Source organism: Pungitius pungitius, chromosome 3 (assembly GCF_949316345.1).
Source record: "Pungitius pungitius chromosome 3, fPunPun2.1, whole genome shotgun sequence".
Classification (NCBI taxonomy): domain Eukaryota; kingdom Metazoa; phylum Chordata; class Actinopteri; order Perciformes; family Gasterosteidae; genus Pungitius; species Pungitius pungitius.
In genome coordinates, this window is record NC_084902.1 from 1,201,913 (window position 1) to 1,222,500 (window position 20,588).

General features: G+C 49.9%; 1 protein-coding gene across 10 annotated transcripts in view; it reads left to right on the plus strand.

Moving 5' to 3' along the window:
• The first annotated feature begins 301 nt into the window (after positions 1-301).
• Positions 302-20,588, plus strand: part of phldb1b (pleckstrin homology-like domain, family B, member 1b) — a 33,591-nt gene continuing 13,304 nt past the window's right edge. For 2 of the 10 annotated variants that reach the window (XM_062560993.1, XM_062560992.1), the window contains exons 1-6: positions 5,137-5,344; positions 6,086-6,187; positions 6,744-6,867; positions 7,511-7,681; positions 15,353-15,478; positions 19,304-20,588. The exon at positions 19,304-20,588 is cut by the window's right edge and continues 76 nt beyond it. In XM_062560993.1, the coding sequence (XP_062416977.1) occupies positions 5,315-5,344; positions 6,086-6,187; positions 6,744-6,867; positions 7,511-7,681; positions 15,353-15,478; positions 19,304-20,588 (1,838 nt within the window). In that variant the 5' untranslated portion in view covers positions 5,137-5,314. The other 8 variants (XM_062560995.1, XM_062560996.1, XM_062560997.1 and 5 more) reach the window with 8 other exon arrangements.

Below are 20,588 nucleotides of genomic sequence, written 5' to 3' on the forward strand. Positions count from 1 at the left end.
AGAAATAAACAAGAAAATATGCAATAAAACCAAATAATAGGAGAAAATCTCCCAACAGAAGAAATCTGAGTGACCTTTTCCATCCCGATAACAAGAGAACATGTGTATTCAGTGACATGATGCAGGTTTTCCTCTGGAAGTACAGTGAGTGTTTCCAGACTTAATGAGAACACACACACACACACACACGCACACACGTCTGCTCTTTGGACCAGTTTCCATGACTCAAAGGGATATCCCACGCTGCCTCCTCCCCGTCACTCCCTTCTCTCGTAGTTTAACAGTGATCATTCCGACACACACAGGAGCCGCGTGGACGTCTGCTCTTTGGAAGAAGCTCTCTGGATGGATTTTAAAGCTCTGGATGAGAGCTGAAGGGAGAGAGAGAGAGAGAGAGAGAGCAGGGTGAGTGACACTGGGAATGTGTGCTGATGTTAGTGAGCCTGTTCTACCACATCAGCGTTTTGTTAATGTTGGTCTGTTTTAATTACATATTTATGGAGGCTGCAGTATGTTTTATGTGACCACCTTTTCCTAAAAAGCATGTTGACAAGCTCTTACAAAATTCTAAATATTTCACTTTTACTAAAGTCATGTGTAGTTGTTTACCGAAATCCCCCTATTCAAATTTGTAGGAATAAAAAGATTGTATTTTTTATTGATGAATTAATCTCATCTGCAAAATAATGTGCTTAGAGCTTGTGTTAGGACGTTAAAGATATCATAATTCATCTCCAATATCTATTTTATATCCACGTCAGAACATTTGTACATTTGTATTTGTATCACAAACCTACATTTTACAGATTACCTCACGGTAACATTATAATGAGCCTGAACGCATCATGGTGTAACTGAAGTGAACCTCTGTTAGTTTGCTGTTATCCATTAGCGGTGCTGCTAACGCTACTAGCTCCTCCTCTGAAACACGGGTTGGTTGTTTACAACGTTCGCATGATGCAAGATCAGAAACTAGAACCACATCGGTCTCTGATCGACGATCAATGATTCTACTGAATATTCCCTGGTTGTGTGGACATGAAGGTCTCGTACGCTCCAGTTTCCTGCAGCAGGCCGGCGGCGTTCCCGCTCCTCCTCCAGAGGATTACTGCTGTTGAAAGAGCCTCTTTGTCCAGCGCCAGGCTGGAATGTCTGTCCACGTCTTTCAAAGCCGTGAGCCAAAAGTCAACGGAACCGCTGAGCACTGGGACGCCACATTCCCAGTGAGCTTCTCGCACTGGTTCCCCTCTTCAGTCCCGCTGGTGTCAGTGAAAGCGTTACTGTCGACGCAGCCAGCACGCCACGTCTTCAAAGTCCTGCTGGTCTGTGGAACATCATGACTAGAAGAAACAACTCACACATTTCTTAACTTCAGTTCCTCTGGTTGTTTATTTGAAGAATTGGAAATAGATATGAGAGAGGGACGGCTCTAAGGAAACGTAGACTTTGCACTGTTAGCACTGTTGGCTGTGTTAGAAACGTTAGCACTGTTGGCTCTGATAGCACTGTTAGCACCGTTAGCTCTATCGGCTCTGATAGCACCGTTAGCACCGTTAGCCCTATCGGCTCTGATAGCACTGTTAGCACTGTTAGCTCTATCGGCTCTGATAGCACCGTTAGCACCGTTAGCCCTATCGGCTCTGATAGCACTGTTAGCACCGTTAGCACTGTTAGCACTGTTTGCACCAAGCAGCCTGCTCTCCAGGTTGAGAGCTGCGATCGCCTTTGTAAGGAGTTTAAATATCTCAATGGGATTATGCTCCTAAATAAACGTTACATAAACCAACTCCACTAAACTTAAGTACATACTGAAAAAACAACCTTCTGAGAGAGTTGGGAGACAAGACTTTTGATCTTCTGCTTCCGACACTTCAAGCACCTTAAAGCTCCTTGGAGTATTTGTTGGAAAGACTTACCCTCGTTTGTTGGGAGTTTGTGTCTAATCTTCAAAAGATGGATATTCAGTGGCGTAAACCTGCTGCGCAGCATCTGGAAATATTGAGCAAATGGCAATGATCTGCATCCGGACTTAAGAGGGAGGTGACAACGGCTTCAGTACTTGATAATTTAGTGTGACGAAGCTGTCGAGTCACCTCGGCCCTGAGGCTCTGCTGCTTGTCAGCGGTTTGGACCACGAGTCTTCTTTCCTGGAGGCGCTGAGGTGTCATTTCTAAGGTCATCGGAGACGATAATCTGGTAATGACAGACTCTGAGATCCTCTGAAGTGCTGCGCTGCAGTTTCACACGTCTCCGCTGCTGGCCATTTAAATAACAATCAGAATCCATTACAACATGGAGCCAGGCAGGGTTCACTCGTCTTCTTCTGTATACTGTAACTATCCAGAGATATTTCTCTAGGCCTTTGCTCCTAGAAATGAAAAAAGATGGAGGTCATTTCTGTTTGTGCGTTGTACTGGGTCGAAGTATTCCGACTAGGGTTTGCCATTTTGTACAGCAAAATAAGGGACGCTACGGCCGACGGGGGGGTGCCGGTTCTTTTGCATACTTCAGAGCCGGCCCCGCCAATCGGCACTGCGCCAAGAGACCCGCCCTCTTCTGACTCTGATTGGTTTGTTTCAGGTTCACGGCCAATCAAACTAACACCTTCAGCGATAGTCACCCAATCAGGGGCGAAGAGGACGAGTCTTCACAGAATTCGGGTGGGATTATTTGCATGGGACGCTTCATTGAAGACAACTCTGAAAATACGGGAAAAACCCCGTCCTGTATTGATTCAAAACGGGACGCGCTATTTCATACTCAAATATGGGACAATTCCCTATTTAAGGGACGGGTGGCGACCCTATTTCACTCACTGAGGTCCGATTCTACCCAGCGCAGTGAGTGAGATCTGTCACAGCGTGAAAAAGTTTATCGCATGAGACACGACTTGAGATGAGACGTCTTCTGCAACTCGCTTAGCATTCCAAAAAAGTGGAGTTAGCGAATCAGCAAGCTAACTAGCCGATGAGTTAAGGTTTTGTTTTGATTTTATGCATTTACTTTAACAACTCAGTTAGCTTGCTCATGGACATCCAGCTAGTTAGCCGGCTAGTTAGCTGGCTAGTTAGCTGGCTAGCTAATTCCACCGTGCTTTAGTGTTACCAGTGTCACACTGGTTACAGACAATTAGCCAGACAGATAATGAATCGCCCCCGACATGAAATATTTCCTTTTTGTTTACTGGTGAAAACTGTTTATAGGCTTCACTTGTGTAAAAGCTTCACTCGTGTGTAATGCATGTGTGTGTGTGTGTGTAATGCATGTGTGTGTGTGTGTGTAATGCGTGTGTGTGTGTAATGCATGCATGTGTGTGTGTAATGCGTGTGTGTGTGTGTAATGCATGTGTGTGTGTGTGTGTGTAATGCGTGTGTGTGTGTAATGCGTGTGTGTGTGTGTAATGCATGTGTGTGTGTGTGTAATGCGTGTGTGTGCACACACAGACGGGGCAGCTGGTGCGTGCCAGAATAAAGAATCTGTTCACTCAGACCATCACAGATTTGCATTTTAAAGCGAGGCGCTCTGGTTTTTACAAAGCATTTAAAGATGCATATCTTCTTTTCTTTGGACACTTTGCAGCAGCGCAGCTCACATCACAAACATTAGAAAGTAAAGGTTCGATATGTAATAATAATAATTAGAATATTCTGACAGCCAAACATACCAGGAGGCCTTGAGTTGGACCTGCTGCCAGCGTAAGTCTCTTCTTAGTCCTCTAGTTTTCACTCCCTGTTGCTCCAAACCTTTTTTTGTGTCTCTCTTTGAGTGTGAGGACACAAATATTCCCATATTGCATCGTTATCTTCTGCAAGAGTCCTGAAAACAGGAAATTATTTTTCACTTCCTGTGCCCTGGATGGAAGTCAATGTGCTTCAGGCTACATGGAGATCTGATCGTTAGAAGCAGCCCAGTGTTTGAATGTCCTCACGAGACCACAGGTCCTCCTTTGGCTTATTGGGGGAGACGTGAAGTCATGTGACCCTGGTGGAGGTCCTCTATAGGCTAACGTTTACACTTCAAATATCAACGTGCATTATGACGGGGAACTAAATCTGGATGAATAAGGAACGCTTGTTGGTTGTCTGTAATAATTTAAAATCGAATGAGTGTCTCTCATTGGCTGTGAGTTTGTTTTGGAGTGAACTTCTCAATACTTTATATTCTTCATGTTCTCTCTTCACGGGATTTGATTGATGGTTCGACCCGAGCCACGCAGCTCCTTCCAACATCTCAAGACACAAAGCTTCGGGTGGCCTTATTTACTCTCACAGAATTTGCCCCCCCCCCTCTTTTTTGATTTTAATCCGTTGGCCCTTCATAAAGCAGCCAGGTGTGTTTGCCAGGAGGTTGCCCCCCCCCCCCCCCCCCCCCTCCCTGTCTTGCTCCTCCCATGGGGCTAAAGAGTCAAAGAGTTGTTACCCGACCCGGTGGAACCGGTGACGTCAGAACATCTTCTCTGATGGTCTACTGATGGAGGTCGGTAGCATCAGGAATAAAGGGAGCGCTCCATTTCTCTGCTTCCACATTCCTGATTATCTCCACCTTCTGTGAGACGGCCTGTCGCCCTTTAAACGTCCCAGAGGACAAAGTGGTGGACCAGAGGATGAGCTGCTCCCTTCTTCCTGAGACTCCACTCCTTCTGCATTCCAGCTGAAGGCCGAGCCCCCCCCCCTCCACAAAAATAACAATAAAGCAGATCCCCTCATGTGTGAGGAGAGATCCACACCCTGGTATGAGGGGGAATGCACTTCTTCTGTCCATTGAGTTTCTGGATCTGAGGGAAAGTTCACGTCCTCCAGCTCGGAGTCTGTGGAGACACATGGACTCTATAGATCTTTTTAGGCGTCGTTTACACCTTTTTTTAATCCATCCATGATTAAAATGATGTCTATTGTGATGCTTCAGTGTTGTGATCAACCTCAGAGGCGATTCAAGTGTTTACTTTGTTAGTTCTTGTCTCAGTGCAGGAAATGAAGTCCATTCATACAAGATTCATGAAAGTACCGTGGTGCTTTCACAGAGCCCAGCCTTCCTCTTTCTCTTGTCTTCTCAGCTTTATTTTTGTCAAGTGTCCGTCAGCACTCTCTCTTCGTGCCTTCCTCTTCTCCTTCCCCTCCTCCTCCTCCTCCTCCTCTCTTTGGATGTCTCTGCTTTCTGGGACCTTGGCGCTGCCACTCAGGAATGCAGGTCTTAGTCTAGCAGCAGGCAGCAACAGGTCGGCTTCCTGCATGGGAGTTAGAGGAGAGGACAGAGGGCTGGGATCAGGACTCCGAGGTGTCCTCCTCCAGCACGTTGGCTCCGAGCAGAGCGGGTCATGGAGGCTGGGCCGGACAACCGCAGGAAGGTAATTATCACGACGAGTTCTCGCTCCTAACGCCTCAGGCAAGAAGAAGAAGAAGAAGAAGAAGAAGAGAGTTCCTGGTTGCACAGAAGAACCTTATCGACATTTGTTTTTATTTTCCGACCGGTTGTTTAGTGACTTGCTGTCCTTCAGGAGACGGCTCGAGTCACCCTGCAGGCAGAAGCACACGCGTGTGCACTGTGGTGGTTCTGATCGAGGGTTCTCTGACCTCTACGTGGGCTTTGAAGCTTCACACAACCTGCTCACATCTCGCAGAGAGACCTCCCCTCCCTGTCGGACCCAGCCGACATGTGTATTTATAGCTCTTTGTTCAGTGCCTGATGGAAATACCCCAAAAATGAGTAAGAAGGGAGGAATTTATGGGATTTGGGCATGGTCGACTGTGTGTGTGTGTGTGTGTGTGTGTGTGTGTGTGTGTGTGGAGCTCAGCCAAGGTGGCGGATTCCCAGTGAATGTGTGAACTACAGAGGGATTTAGCCGTGTGTGCGTATTTTGAGCGTGTCACTTCCTCAGTGTGTTGCTAAATACTGTCTACCATCTGTTTCTGTGTGTGTGTGTGATTCATGGCGTCAGCGCACACACACACACACACACACACACACTGTGTGCAGCACAGCGGGGAATTACCACGGAATACGGAATGAAAACCCAAACACACAACATGTGGACACACGGTAACTAACCGTCACCCCTCTGATGTGATGATGTCACTTCCTGCCTCAGGATCTTTATGTGTCTCCGGGAGACGTGGACAGCTCAGTGGACATGGACCGCCTGAACAGGAACCTGCCCGAGTGTGGACCGCAGACCCACCAGGTGTTAAAGGTGAGTGGGGGGAGGAGCATAGACCGTAGACAGGAAGTGGTTTGAACCTTCATGTCTCATTTACTACTTTATTACCTTCATGCAAACCGCAGACACGTCAACACGGGTCCAACATCCTGCCAAATATTCATCTGGCTGATGAATGTCCAGTAGAAGCTCAACAGGAGAATAATAAATAATGAATATGATAATGTTTCCTCATTTCACATTAAGAAGAAGAAGAAGATTAAAATGTCAGCACTGGAACGCCCTGCAGGAGCCTCGGCTTTCTTAATTGCAGAGCGCTGTTGCCATGGCGACGCGCCCCACCTCGCTGTGCAGAGAGAACCCTGCAGCGCTCACGAAGGGGGGCGGGGGAGGGGGAGGGGGGGGGGGGGTGATAATGGAGAGACAGAGACAAGAGGGTCTGTGAGGAGACCTTCAGACCAAAGTCTGTGTCATCGCCACCTCGTGACTCGTCCACCACACGCTAATCACATGTCAATCACATCTCATACTCATTCAGATGAAATCCAAAAATATAATTTGATTTATGACCTTTGACCTCTGATTTCAGAGCACTGCGCTGGACCTGATGCAGAGCGGGAAGGGACTGAAGTTCCAGGCAGAGCGCCCCCACCTGGTCAGTCTGGGTAGTGGACGCCTCAGTACCGCCATCACCCTGCTGCCCCTCCCCGAGGGTAAGACATGCTCCCTTCAGTCCTGATCCTCTATGTGAACTGGACTCACTTCAGTCCTGATCCTCTATGTGACCTGGACTCACTTCAGTCCTGATCCTCTATGTGAGACTCTTATCTCCTCGTCTGTCTCTTTGTCCTCATGTTTTCTCAGTCTGGTGACTTCTTGAACTTTGCTCTCTCAGTCGATCTGAAGGTCTGCCCGTCTGTCTCTGCCTGTCTGTCTCTGCCCGTCTGTCTCTGCCTGTCTGTCTCTGTGTCTCTACTCCTGCATGTTGGTATGTAGGGAGATTCCAGAGGGTCCAGGCACAGATAGCGTGTGAGTCATTGTGTGTGTGTGTGTGTGTTGACATTTCCCCGGGCTCTAGATATCTTTACCTGGAATCTTCTTGGTAGCTCCTCCCCCTTTTACGGCTCTTGTCCTCTGAAGTCAAAGTGTCTTTGTCCTCTGTGCTTTGAATTGACCCAAATGACCTTTCCAAACTTTAGTCGTAGTGGCCCCCCTGCTCAGAGGCCTCTCATTGATATGATGCATTATTAGATATTATTGATCAGTCAAAGACGATTTGATTATGGACCGAAAGCACAACAATAAGTGTGACATCATCAGACATTGAGCCCTCCCCCCCCGCTCCCCCCCCCACAGGACGGACCACACTGGGTCACGGCTCCATGGACATCAGCATCCAGGGCCCCGGAGTGGAGGCCGAGCACTGCTACATCGACAACAGGTCAAAGGTCATCACGCTGCACCCTTGTGGGAACCTCTGCAGTGTGGACGGGCTGCAGGTCTCACAGCCGGTCCGCCTGTCTCAAGGTAGGACCAGGTCTCACACTCCGTCCTGTCTCACTCACCCGTCCTGTCTCACTCACCCGTCCTGTCTCACACACACACTTTTAAAATGTGTAAAACAAACACAAGACTTTTTAAAGAGATGGATTTGAGGTTGCGGTGTTAACGAGGTAACAAGGCAACAAGGCAACAAGGCAACAAGGCAACAAGGTAACAAGGCAACAAGGCAACAAGGCAACGAGGCAACAAGGCAACAAGGCAACAAGGCAACAAGGCAACAAGGTAACGAGGTAGCATAGTAACGAGGTAACATGGTAGACATGGACATGATGTGTTTTCCCTCTGAGTGGATCTGAAACAAAAGTCTTAGTTAATTACTAGTTGATTACTATAATTAATTGTTACGGTACATTTGATTATTAGAATTGTATGTGTAGGTAATGATTATAATTACTGTTTTTATTTTACATTTCAGAACATTTTCATTTTCATTCCAGTTGATTAGTATTTTTTTATTTTATTATTAGTAGAGTCATTTCCTCATAGACGTCTATGGGAGCAGAGGAGTCGCCCCCTGCTGGTCACTACACAGAAGTAGAGTCATTTCCTCATAGACGTCTATGGGAGCAGAGGAGTCGCCCCCTGCTGGTCACTACACAGAAGTAGAGTCATTTCCTCATAGACGTCTATGGGAGCAGAGGAGTCGCCCCCTGCTGGTCACTATACAGAATGCAGCTTTAACTGATGGAGCTGACTTCATTTTGAACATCTGGGGTTAACACCTGGTTCTACTTCTGTAACCTGAACGTCATCACTGTGTAGAAACAAAAACATATCACAGCACACGCTGAAAAATTCAAACCTTGTCAGCGTTGTCCCGTCTGTCTCTTACCTGGTACCCGAGTAACCCGAGCAGGGACACAGCGTCTATTTATACCGGCCCCCTCCACCCCAGACGGAGCCCGCTGCGGCCCCCGGAGGGGTGGGGGGGGGTAAACCAGAGTTCATGTGTCACCATCCCAGAGGAGCTTGTGCAACACTGCAGAGTCAGGGCAGTGCAGCTGATGAATAAAGGAGGTCGGGCGCGTGGCGAGCTGCGACTAGACGCTGACGTCAGGCTGCCTGCGCTTCCATCGAGCAGCGACACGTCGGCGGGAAAATCCCAACGATGAAAGGGCTCGTAGAAAGGAGGGGTGACCCATGAATTAGGGGGATAAAAGTGGACAAAAAGGAAGAGAGAGACGTCAAGAAGAACCAGTCAGGGGCTCACCAACTAAAGAAGGGTTTCACGTTATTATTTCATCATTTAGGACGTTTGAAGGGGTACTCCACCATTTTTAAACATCAAATCCAGACTGGAAGAACGCTATGATGTCATAGTGATGGGACACAGTGGAGGGGACGAAAGCATTCAGTTTTATTCTACTTGTTTAGCGGCTGGCTAGCGAGCTAGCTAACTAACCCTCAACTAACTCATCTAACCCACAACTAACTCAACTAACCCACAACTAACTCATCTAACCCACAACTAACTCATCTAACCCACAACTAACACAACTAACCCACAACTAACCCTCAACTCATCTAACCCACAACTAACACAACTAACCCACAACTAACCCTCAACTAACTCATCTAACCCACAACTAACTCATCTAACCCACAACTAACTCATCTAACCCACAACTAACACAACTAACCCACAACTAACCCTCAACTAACTCATCTAACCCACAACTAACTCATCTAACCCACAACTAACTCATCTAACCCTCATCTAACCCACAACTAACTCACAACTAACTCATCTAACCCACAACTAACTCACAACTAACCTTAACCCGTCTCACACCTTTATGACACACCTGGCTTTATTGACATGGCTGCTTCTTAAAAGGCGATGAAGGTTCAAACCAGATCAATGTTTCCATCGCAACGTGAGAAGTACAAATAACAACACTTTGTTATCAATGGCTTTTATTGATCAGTCAAGTGATCGGTGCACGCCCTCCTCCTGCTCCTCCTTTTCCTCCTGCTCCTCCTCTCCCTCCTCCTGCTCCTCATCCTTTTCCTCATCCTGCTCCTCCTCTTCCTCCTGCTCCTCCTTCTGCTCCTCCTCTTTTTCCTCATCCTGCTCCTCCTCTTCCTCCTGCTCCTCCTCTTTTTCCTCATCCTGCTCCTCCTCTTCCTCCTGCTCCTCCTCCTGCTCCTCCTCCTCCCCCTCCTCCTCCTGCTCCTCCCCCTCGCCCTCCGCGGGCTGGGAGCTGAAGGAGAACCAGCTGTATCTTCTCGGCTCCTCACCGGGAAACAAATGGACAAACGATGACTTGAAAAAAACGCGCCCTTTGTTCGTCTTCTTTTGAATAACCTGGATTACCCCCCCGTGCCCCCCCCCGCGTGGAGCCGCGCTCTAACCAGAGACGCGCTGCTCGTCTCCTCAGAGCAGGACGCCTGCGGGACACATGACGGGATTATCGGGACCAACGGAGGAGCTGAAGCAGGCTGCGGGCTCCCGGTGACCGTGAAGCCCCGTGCGGCCTGGAGCGGGACGCCGGTCGGTATCTGGTCTCATGTTACTGCGGTCATACATGTGCGGAGCATGACCTGCTGGTGGCAGCTAGCCGTGTTAGCTTAGCACAGAGACACCAGGTCGTAGTCACATTCAGTTGCTTCGGTGTAGTTTCCATGCCGGACTTTTGAGAAACACCCTTCTGATGTTTCTGAGTTGTTTGGGTCACACTTTAATGCAAATAACTTTCCTTTAAACGCGAGGGAAGTTTAAACCGCGGGTTTTCTGAACGGAGTTCGGTTTTGTCACTTATTCCATGCAGCACCTGCTCCCACTTCGCTGTCTCCAGGTCCCTTCACTTCTGCTTCTGCTTCCTCCTCCGCGTGAGTTCTGTTTATAGACTACAAACATATACAAGTCTGCCCCCCCCCCCCCCCATGCAGCCTGGCATGACCAGGGCTCTCTGTTACACTGCTATTCCTGGTGGCCAATCTGACCTCACTGGAATAGAATGGAGCTTTCTGCTCATCCAGAGGCCTCTGGCTTCCTGGGGGGGCGCTTGGTCATCCTCTGCTCCACCATACTTCCTCAACACTTGTCATCTCTCTGACCCATAGTGTTGACCCCATTGTGAGGGGCCTGGGGGGGGGGGGGCAGGATGTGAGGAGTCGGAGAGGACCCCCCTCCCCCTCTGCAAACAGTCCCCAGGGCTGCTGTGGATGTGGTTCTCCCAGTGGAGGGGAGGCTGGTAGCAGCCGGTCGGATTCCTGCAGGTTGTTTGGGGGGGGGGGGGGGCTGTTGGACCCCCTCCTCCTCAGAAGGGTCACAGAGACGTTCAGGTCAGAGATTGTTCCAGATTTCAGCGCCACTTAAAACGTGTTTTTCAATCCATCGACAAAGAGTTCATTGAAGAAATATTCTCCTCAGTTACATTTGTCTTTAACTGAGTTTATTGACTTTGTGTCTGTAGGACTCTACATCGTAAAAGGAGTCTTATCTATACTAAGAACAGGATGTCAGATGTATAATAGGAGAATAATATTTGTTCCCTGAACTCAAACCAAGTGGTTTTTCCTAAATAGTTTAAATGCAAAAATACTTTGTTTTTGTTGAAGCTGAATGTTATTTTAAACTCAAACACCATGTTTTTCTTCAGTTGCTTAGAATCACGTTGGTTTTGTGTGTAATTAAATACTTTAAATGGAAAGCCCTGCTGAGCATGAAGAGCCAAATCAAGTTCTCCTCCATGTTGCTGAATCAGCAGATGAAATCAAATACAGCAGCAAAGGAAACCTCGTAAATACGAGTTTAAAGGGACAAAACCAACAGGTTTCTCCTCACGTGGGGCGGTCTGTGAGGGATGAGGATGTCCATCTGCTGCTGGGACCATGGTTCACGGGGGGGGGGGGGGGGGGGTTGGTCTGACAAAAGGAAGAGCGGGATGAACATCTGTTCAGCCCATCCTCGGACACGTTACCATGGAGAGTGTGGGATGAGGGTTAAAGGGACGGGGGGGGGGGGGGCTGCTGCATGGTCTCAGTCTCTAGTTTCAAGTCTTCTTCTAGAACCCAAACAACCAGGATTTGATTTGTTGTTTGTTGTCTGATCTCCGGGGGTTTGCGCGTCTTTGTCATGTGACCCACGTTCTAACGAGCCCCCGCCATCCTCAGACAGCCTCCACCATGTGATCGCCTCCCCCGACCTTTCCACAGCCCCGTTCACCACATCCTGCTCCTCCTGCTCCTCCTCTGGTATGTGCCTCCGGCGGTCATTGATTAACCGCTGGGTTTCACCCCGTCCTTTGCCGGGGCCGTAAACCCTCCCGTCTCCATGGCAACGGTGGGCTCGGTTTTATTTTTTTCGGGGGCATCTCTTTTGTCCGCCGCTCCTCTCTGAGCTCACGACCCGAGCAGAGCTTCTCCTCGCGGTCTGTGAGGAGGAGGTGCAGCAGACCTTCATTTAAAGCTTTGAGGTTCATTTATTCTGCTGAGTCACATCAACTGTTTCCTCAGTTACTCTTATTTACTGAGCTAAAGCCCCCCAGAGGCCAGTGATGCAATGCTATAATATACTATAATGCTTGGATAAGTGATTTTACAATTCAATGGAATCCATATTTCCAACATGTTGGGATCAGAATGTGGGCCGTTGGCAGTGGAGGAGATATTTTTCCTACTAAAGGTCTAAGGTTTAATTTGCTGGCCAGCTGCTCTTAACCTTTATGGATGATTCCAGCGTGTCCTTCAGAGTCCTCTGAGGTCCAAGTGTCCTTGAGGGAAAGCCCTGTGACCTTCAGCTCGAGTCTTCTTCACACCACCTTCTTAAAAAGAATCAAGCTGAGCGTTCGCCTGGCTGGTGTTGGGTTTGTTGGGGGGGGGCGAGTAATATCCTCAGAGTGCACTCTCTGTGATTGGACCCCTTGGGAGGGGGGGGTCAAGTGAAGAATGGTTCCCAGTCTAAGTGATTACCTGGTTGGATTTCACACACACACACACACACACACACACTCCCGGTAGGACTTTGGGATTATTTAGAAAAAGGCGATGTTTGATATTTTCCGCTGACGGACTCTCTGGTTTCGCTCTCAGCCTCGGAAAAAAAAGAAAAAACCATTCTGGGTTTGGATCCAGGTTTGAGGGTTGTTGTTGAGGAGGAGGAGGGGTCAGAAGAAGATCTGCTGCGTGTGTTCTGCCAGATGTGGAGCTGACATTTAACCTCTGCAGCACTGATACGAATCACCGTCAATGAGTTGATGGGGATTTGGTTTTGGGTCCGTTCCTGCGGCGATGTTTGGAGAGGAGCTCCTTCCTCTTCAAGAGACGAGATAATTCTCCTCACAGCCATCACATCTCTGCTGGAGTCCAAGCCGATGGAGGTTCTGGTAAACCTTGGACCCAGACTTTTAAGCGCCGGATGGATGTCTATAGTTTCAGCAATTAATTTCCATTTATGGAACAGCTGAAATATGAAGATCTGAATCAGCAAACAGACCCCCCCCCTTCCTCCCCCATTCTGTGGTATTTTTCCTAAAGCCAACCAGGCTGAACTTCCAACACCCTTCATTCCACCAGGGAGAGGCTGAGCCCAACTTCCCATAGACGTCTATGAGGAAATGACTCTACTTCTGTGTAGTGACCAGCAGGGGGCGACTCCTCTGCTCCTATAGACGTCTATGAGGAAATGACTCTACTTCTGTGTAGTGACCAGCAGGGGGCGACTCCTCTGCTCCCATAGACGTCTATGAGGAAATGACTCTACTTCTGTGTAGTGACCAGCAGGGGGCGACTCCTCTGCTCCCATAGACGTCTATGAGGAAATGACTCTACTTCTGTGTAGTGACCAGCAGGGGGCGACTCCTCTGCTCCCATAGACGTCTATGAGGAAATGACTCTACTTCTCTCTTGATTTATTCCCTCAGTAAACATTGTAAACATGAGTTTATGGTCTCAGTCTCTAGTTTCAAGTCTTCTTCAATGCAGCATGATGTTCATTTAGTGAATGATGGTCCATTTAGAGTCAAACAGACCATGAAGCAGGAGATGCTTTAAGGCGGGGCTACACGCTGATTGACAGGTCTTGAACGCCTCTGGTTTTCTTGGCGGTCTGTTGTCGGACGCTCCCTGAAGGCTCTGTGCTGACGAGTTGAGGAGCACTGATGGCTCGGTGATGGATAAATATCACGTTGTCGAGTTCTGGAATTGATGAATCGGCTTCGCTTTGTGATTCAACCTTTTTATAATTGCTTTTTTCATTGTAATTGGAAAATAGTTTTAAAGTTCAGTTTTCTATATTTAATGCATGCTTTCTCTTTTTAAATGTCACTACATCTGAGTTGTTACTGAGGGTCAAACGGGGAAAACAATGTGAAAATGTACTTTAGAAAACGAAAATTAGAAGCAACATAAACAATTATTTTGTATAATCTAACACTTTTTAAAATGATGTCATCTTGCTGCGCCATGGTTACGTTCATGCCCCAATGACAAAGTGTCCTTAAAAGTTCAGAACATTGGTCCGTGTGGATTTGCTGGGTGCTTTTATTGTGAAGTCAGCGGCTCTGACGTGGCGTCATTGGGGTGAACAGTTACATTATAACAGATCAAATGGAGGTACTTTCACCATGTGAATACACTAAAACGTGCATAGCACATCGTGTTATTGGGTCTCGCCCTCCTTTCCGATGCACAGGATCCAGCATACGTGGCCCCCAAATCTTCCTACTCAGCATCGCTTCCTCGTCTCAGTCGGTGGAAAATACCGACCAGAGTTATGTGGCGTTGGCCCGCCGGGGGGGGGGGGGGGGGACGTGTGAGGAGGCACAAAGTGCTGCGTGCCGAGGAACGTTTTATCCTGCCAATAAAACAGGATCAATGGAGCTGGTGTTTGGCAGCGAGGACGCAGGAGTCAGCGATTTCATCACCGCTCAAGTCCTGACTCGTCTGCAGAGAACACAGGGGGGTGGGGGGGGGGCAAGAGGAGTGAAAACACATGAAAGGAAGTTTGTTTTGCACGCGCCTCGTAATCAGGGGGTTTGTCCCGCCAAAATAAAAGGGCACCTGTCTTTGTTGTGCGTCACCGCGAGGCGGCGGAGACGTTTCCATCTCTTCTCATCGGCTGTGAGGGATCTCATCTGCTAACGAATTATTGATGCACTTTGTGTGTTTTTTGACATTTTAAACAGCCCACGAGAAAACTCCAGTTCAGTTGGGTCTTTGGGTTGTCGATTCTTGGGACTTGTTTGTCTTGCAGTGAGTGGCGTTGTTTTATTTTGGTTTTTGTTGCCATGAGAGTCAACCGAAACGTTCTCTGAAGCTGAAGAGCTTCAGAGAACGATCCAAAGAGGGGTGAGTGACAGTCATTTCACCCACTACTAGTTGTAATGTAACTTGTAAGTGTGAGCATTAGTGACCACGAAGAGGTAGCGAGTGGCGCATGAAGCGGCTTTACTTCTTATCTCCTTAATTGGACGTGTTTCCTGAAGCAGGAAGTGGGGCGAGGCTCCTCCGAGGAGACTCATTTGAGGCTGGACGGGTCATTTATTCATTTAAAGAGTCATTTCAGACGCAGCTTCCTAGAAAAAATAAATAAATGTGTTTTTGGAATTGGAGTTGCCCCCCCCCCCCGGTCCTGTGTCTTCTCCTCCCCGAGCTCCTCCACTGACACCGACCATGTGACGCTGTCTGCAGGCTGCATGCTGTGTTTTGGCCAGTCGGCCTTCTTCCGCTTCAACCACCCCGAGGAAGCCTGCAGGATGAGGAGCATGATGCCTCCGGGCGGAGGCCCCTCCCCCGCGGACTACCGACGGCGTCCAGGTACCACACCGCCGATCACACTACGACCTCATGGCATGTTCAAAACAAGGCCTACAATGGGAGGTGTTTCCCAGTTTGGGCTGGGCCTGCAGGAATGAATGCTCCAACTGTTGCCCAGTCGGGTGGGGGAGGTGGAGGCTTTTTACAGGTGGATGTTTGCAGAGCAGTAAACCTCTGACATTTTCTCCTCTTTTACGACCCAGAAAGGACTGAGACCGGTTTACTCATCCAGCAGAGGTGTAAACTACAAATGAACATAAACTTGAGTCTTTCAACTGGAAAATAATAGTGAAAAAGTCCCAAATCAATATATTTGCTGAATAGATGAAGGTGGATGTTTTCCATTCTCACTTTGTTTGGACGAGTCAGTGGACAGTTAGATCAGGGTTTGGCTCACCCATTGTTGGATGTTATTATTCATCGAAGAGGTCCGTTCTGCTCCAAGCGTCATTCTGACGACATGAGAGGTTACGTCGGACTCCTCCACCATCTCACATGGAACTGAAGCAGTCTGACCGTGTGGTGGTTGCGGCGCCCCCTGTGGACGGAGGTGGCAGTGTCTCCTCTCACTAGGGTCCCCTTTAGAAACCCTCTCATTCTACTGCAGCAGGTTCCTAGGCCGCATTTGAACTCCACTTCATTGAATGAAGATGGGAAAAGGCCTTTGGGGTCGTGACCCTGCAGCCTGAACGGGGGCCGAGCTGGGACCTGGTTCTGGAGTTGTGTGTGTGTGTGTGTGTGTGTGCACACCATCGTGTTATTTGGCTCCTCCGCCTGGTGTATAGCACGTACAGGCCCTCCTCCTCCAGTAATGAAAGCCTTCCGTTGTTTCCCCCCATGATGCATTCCTAGGATGCATTCGGCGGCCCCTCCCTCGGTGATCCGTCATATCTACTTCGAAACGACTCTTATCTTAATCTGACATCGGAGCCATCATGGAGGACAAACCCAGCTAATTGACCCTTCGCTAAGTCCCGCCCCTCGAACCCGGACTGGCCAATCGGAGGCTCTTCATGTTTGATCAGGTTTTGTGGATTTCCACCTGAAAAAATGTAACGTAAATATTTTGCGATCCCTTTTTTTAACTCAACTGAGTATCTTTTGCTAAAATTAACTACATATTTGACAAACTATATCCAACCAAAGTAGTTTTGCTTAAACCTAAACAGTTAAAATACGACATTGACGTAACGAGCGTAAACTGCCACGTGTCCTTTTGAGCGTTTTTTATTTAAGCTTTTGCCAGGATGCTGATGTCCTGCTGACCAGCTGTCTTTAGCCCCCACTTCTATGCTGATTGGATGTTTCCTGCCCCCCCCCCACGTCCCCCCACCAGACGGCTTTGTGGCTCTGAGCTGCTTACTCAAAGTGGCCGAATGGCTACAGTTACAGTGTCTCTTTCGGAGACTATTTATAACCCTCCAGATCCATTCTAGTGTCTGACATCTTAGCCCCTCCCTCGCTGGGTCCCCCCCCCCCCACACACACTGCCAAAAAGTCCTTTAACTTTTTGGCTGCCGCTCGGCGATGCAGTTATTGCGGCTACTTACGTTAAAATGTTTCTTTTACTACACAATGACAAGTCTCCTTCACAGAAACTGGACATTTGGACCCTGAATGTCCCACCTGGTCAGATTCTGATGAAACTAGATGACATCATGCAGGTTCTAGACATACAACATACACAGGGACCATTTTTAGTTTGCCTACTTTTGACACCTACCAATTCAAAATATACTTTTATAAATATATATTATTTGCTATATTTTCACTGGAGAATTCAATTTAGTGTTTATATTTGGCAGTAAGAAAAAAACAGTATTTCAATTCCATTCTTAAACTTTCAAGTTGCTTTTGAAACAGTCAGACCTAAAATTACATAGAAGAAATATTATTTTAATTATGGTAAAATGATCAATATCATCAAATATATCATTACAATATTGTCATGGTGCCACAGCTCCGGGTGGATAACTCCCCGGTCTTATTTAAAAGGAGTCATATATTAACAATAAACACTGACAAGCCTCTTTGGAACACACGGTAAATCTCGCAGTAGTTCACGGTGTCAACGAAGAGCCACGTCAAGGTGGCCATGACACCGGAAGATGTAAGGTACTACCTTCAAAATAAAGATTTTCAAACTGCGAACGCTGCTTTTTGATGGGGTATACGGAGTATTGTGCGTGCATGCCGCATTGAGAAGGACATTATAATATGCTTTATTACTTGCCTGCCTTAATTTTTAATGCACTAATAAAATTCTTCGTGCGCTTTAAAGTAAGTTATCGTTTAATTTTGAAGGGCACACACCGGATACACGTTGTTAGGCCGTAAGTAACTTGACACCAGCGCTACCGCCTAGCACCCCGACCCCCGGCTGAGAATCACCGCTCCCTCGGTGTGTGTGTGTGTGTGTGTGTGCATGTGTGTGTGTATGTGTGTGTGTATGTGTGTGTGTGGCGCCAGGCACGGCGTTGCTCCGTCACAGCCGGTCCGTTACCGGTAGTACCGGAGGACGCGGGGCTCGGTTCGTGTGAGCGCGTGTGTCCGGTGAGCCGCACGGAAACCGACCGGGTCTTTTCCTTCATGTGAGTAAAGACACGCGCCGAACTCCAGCCCACCGTCCGCCGGTGTTCCGTTCACCTGCTTTCCCCGCGAAGGTGCGCTCCACGTATGACGTCACCACCTAGTAACCGCGGTGCATTGGGCGTCAGAGCCTCGTTCGGCTTACGTGCGCGCGAGGCGCGCGTCCTCAGTGGCGGTAAACACTCGCGTGTCTGGCCTTCGGGAGGGTCACGTGAGCCCGACGTGTTTAAGACGTCTCCGCGTGGAGCTGCAGCCCGATAGTAGATCTCCTCAAATGTGAGACAACCTGTCCGTCAAAGTCTGTCGTGGTGAACATCGGGCGATAGACCGGAGCCATGACGTCATTGCAAGGGCTTTCCCATCAGCAAACCGGTGCCCCCCCCCCCCCCCCCCCCTAATGGTCACAGCAGTGTGCCTCAGTGTTTCCATCCACACACATTTAATTCAGCATTAACAGATAAACGTGTGCTGCCCTCCCGTAATCTACTGCGCTGACATGGGAGAGGCGGTTGGGATTAGATTAGTAGTCCACGTAATGAAGTTATCTGAGCATGTTGTCTCCTGATCCCTATCGGAGCAGAGCCCCTTCCTGTCTCCTCACTGCCTATCCCTCCTCTGTCCTGGTGCTCACCTGTCTGCTCCTCTTGAGGTCGGAGGTCGCTGTGTTGTTGTGTTTTCTTTCTAACGTGGAGTGAGATGTTTATTCATTCTGACCAGAACCAGAAGGAAGCCCGGAAGGAAAGTCGAATAGAACCGGGTGGAACAAGGGAATGAATGTCAGTGCAGTGTTTTCTTTAATTGGTTTGTGCAGAGACGGTAAGGAGAAGTCCTCTGTAGTCCTTATCACAGGTAATCCAGTGTTACCTGCTCAGAGTCTCTGATGTACTTTGTGCAGAGAGCTCAGTGAAGTGATAAAAGACGTCATAAAGTACTAAATTGGAGCTTTATGACGTCTGTTGTTGCTTCAGGACGATGCAATGACTTTGATTTATTCAGTAAACATTGTAAACATGAGTTTATGGTCTCAGTCTCTAGTTTCAAGTCTTCTTCAATGCAGCATGATGTTCATTTAGTGAATGATGGTCCATTTAGAGTCAAACAGACCATGAAGCAGGGGACGCTTTAGGGGCGGGACTAAATTGACAGGTCAAGTTCTTATAGGGTCACTTCCTGTCCTCGGTTAGACATTTTAAACATCAGCCCGTATTTCTTGTCATCTGCCGTTTCCTCCCTCAGACGCGGAGAGCTTCACCAATGGGAACCACCGGGCCGGTCAGGCCCCGCCCCCCCCGGCTCCCGGCGCCAGAGCCCAGTCCGAGCACAGCGCCATCGTCAGCTCCATCGAGAGGGACCTCCAGGACATCATGGACTCGCTAGCGATGGACGACCCCCAGCCGTCAAAGCCCCCCTCGCGCTCGTCCCCCTTGTCGCCCGTGCTCAACGGCGGGGGGCGGTACCCGCTGTCCCCGCCCGCCAGCCCCGGGGCCATGTCCGTGGGGTCCAGCTACGAGAACGCGTCCCCCCCCTTCTCGCCGCTGTCCTCGCCTTCGGGGGCCAGCAGCGGCGGGTTCACCAGCCCGTCCCCCGGCGGCCCCCAGGACGCGAGCTCGTCTCAGCCGCCGGTGCCTCTGCGCTCCTCCAGCTACAACTTCACGGCCCAGCCTCCGCCCCCCCAGCCGCGGAGCGCCGGGGGGGGCCTGAAGGTCCAAGAGAGCCCCAGGCTGCAGAGGAGGGTCTTGAAAGAGGCCCCTCAGAGCCCCAAGCCGGGCCGCAGGGGCCTCGGACACGAGGGGCATGAGGGGCCCGAGAGCCCCCGGCTGCTGTCCTCCAGCGAGTCTCTGAGCAGCCCCCGCCCCGCCCTCAGGTTCCCCGCCTGCCCGTCCCCCCCCGGTCCCAGGACCAGGACCGCCACGGGGCTCCAGGAGAGGCCGGCCAGCCCCTTCAGGGACTGGACCGACGGCCCCCCCGGGCAGCCCTCCCACCCCTCCAGGGCCTTCCAGCCCCCCCTGGACCCCATCGTCCACATCATCCAGGGATCTCCGCTCCAGCAGCAGCCCCCCCGCCTGCTGCAGCCCCCCGAGAGCCCCCGCACGCCCCGCAGGAACACAGAGCTGAACGGCGGCGGCATGAGGGAGCTGCCCCCCCTCAGCCCCTCCATGGCCCGGAGGGGGGTCCCGGCAGCGCTCCCCACCCTGAGGACACCGGACAGTCCCTCCGGTTTGGGCAGGCTGCTGATCCCAGAGAGCCCCAGGCTCCGGCGCCGGGCCGCCTCCGCCTCCGAGGAGCCGGTGGGGGGGGGGAGGGTGGTCCTCGCACGCAGCCCGTCCCCGACGGTGGAGGTCGGCGGGGGGGGCGGAGCCCGCAAGGCCAGCCTGGGGAATTCCCTGTCGCCCGCCTACAGCCTGGGCTCGCTGCCCGGCTCCTCGCCCGCGGCGAGCCCCCGCAGCCGCAGGAAGGCGTCCGGCGGGAGGCCCCACCCCCCCATGAGGGAGAGGAAGAACAGCATCTCCGAGATCAGCGA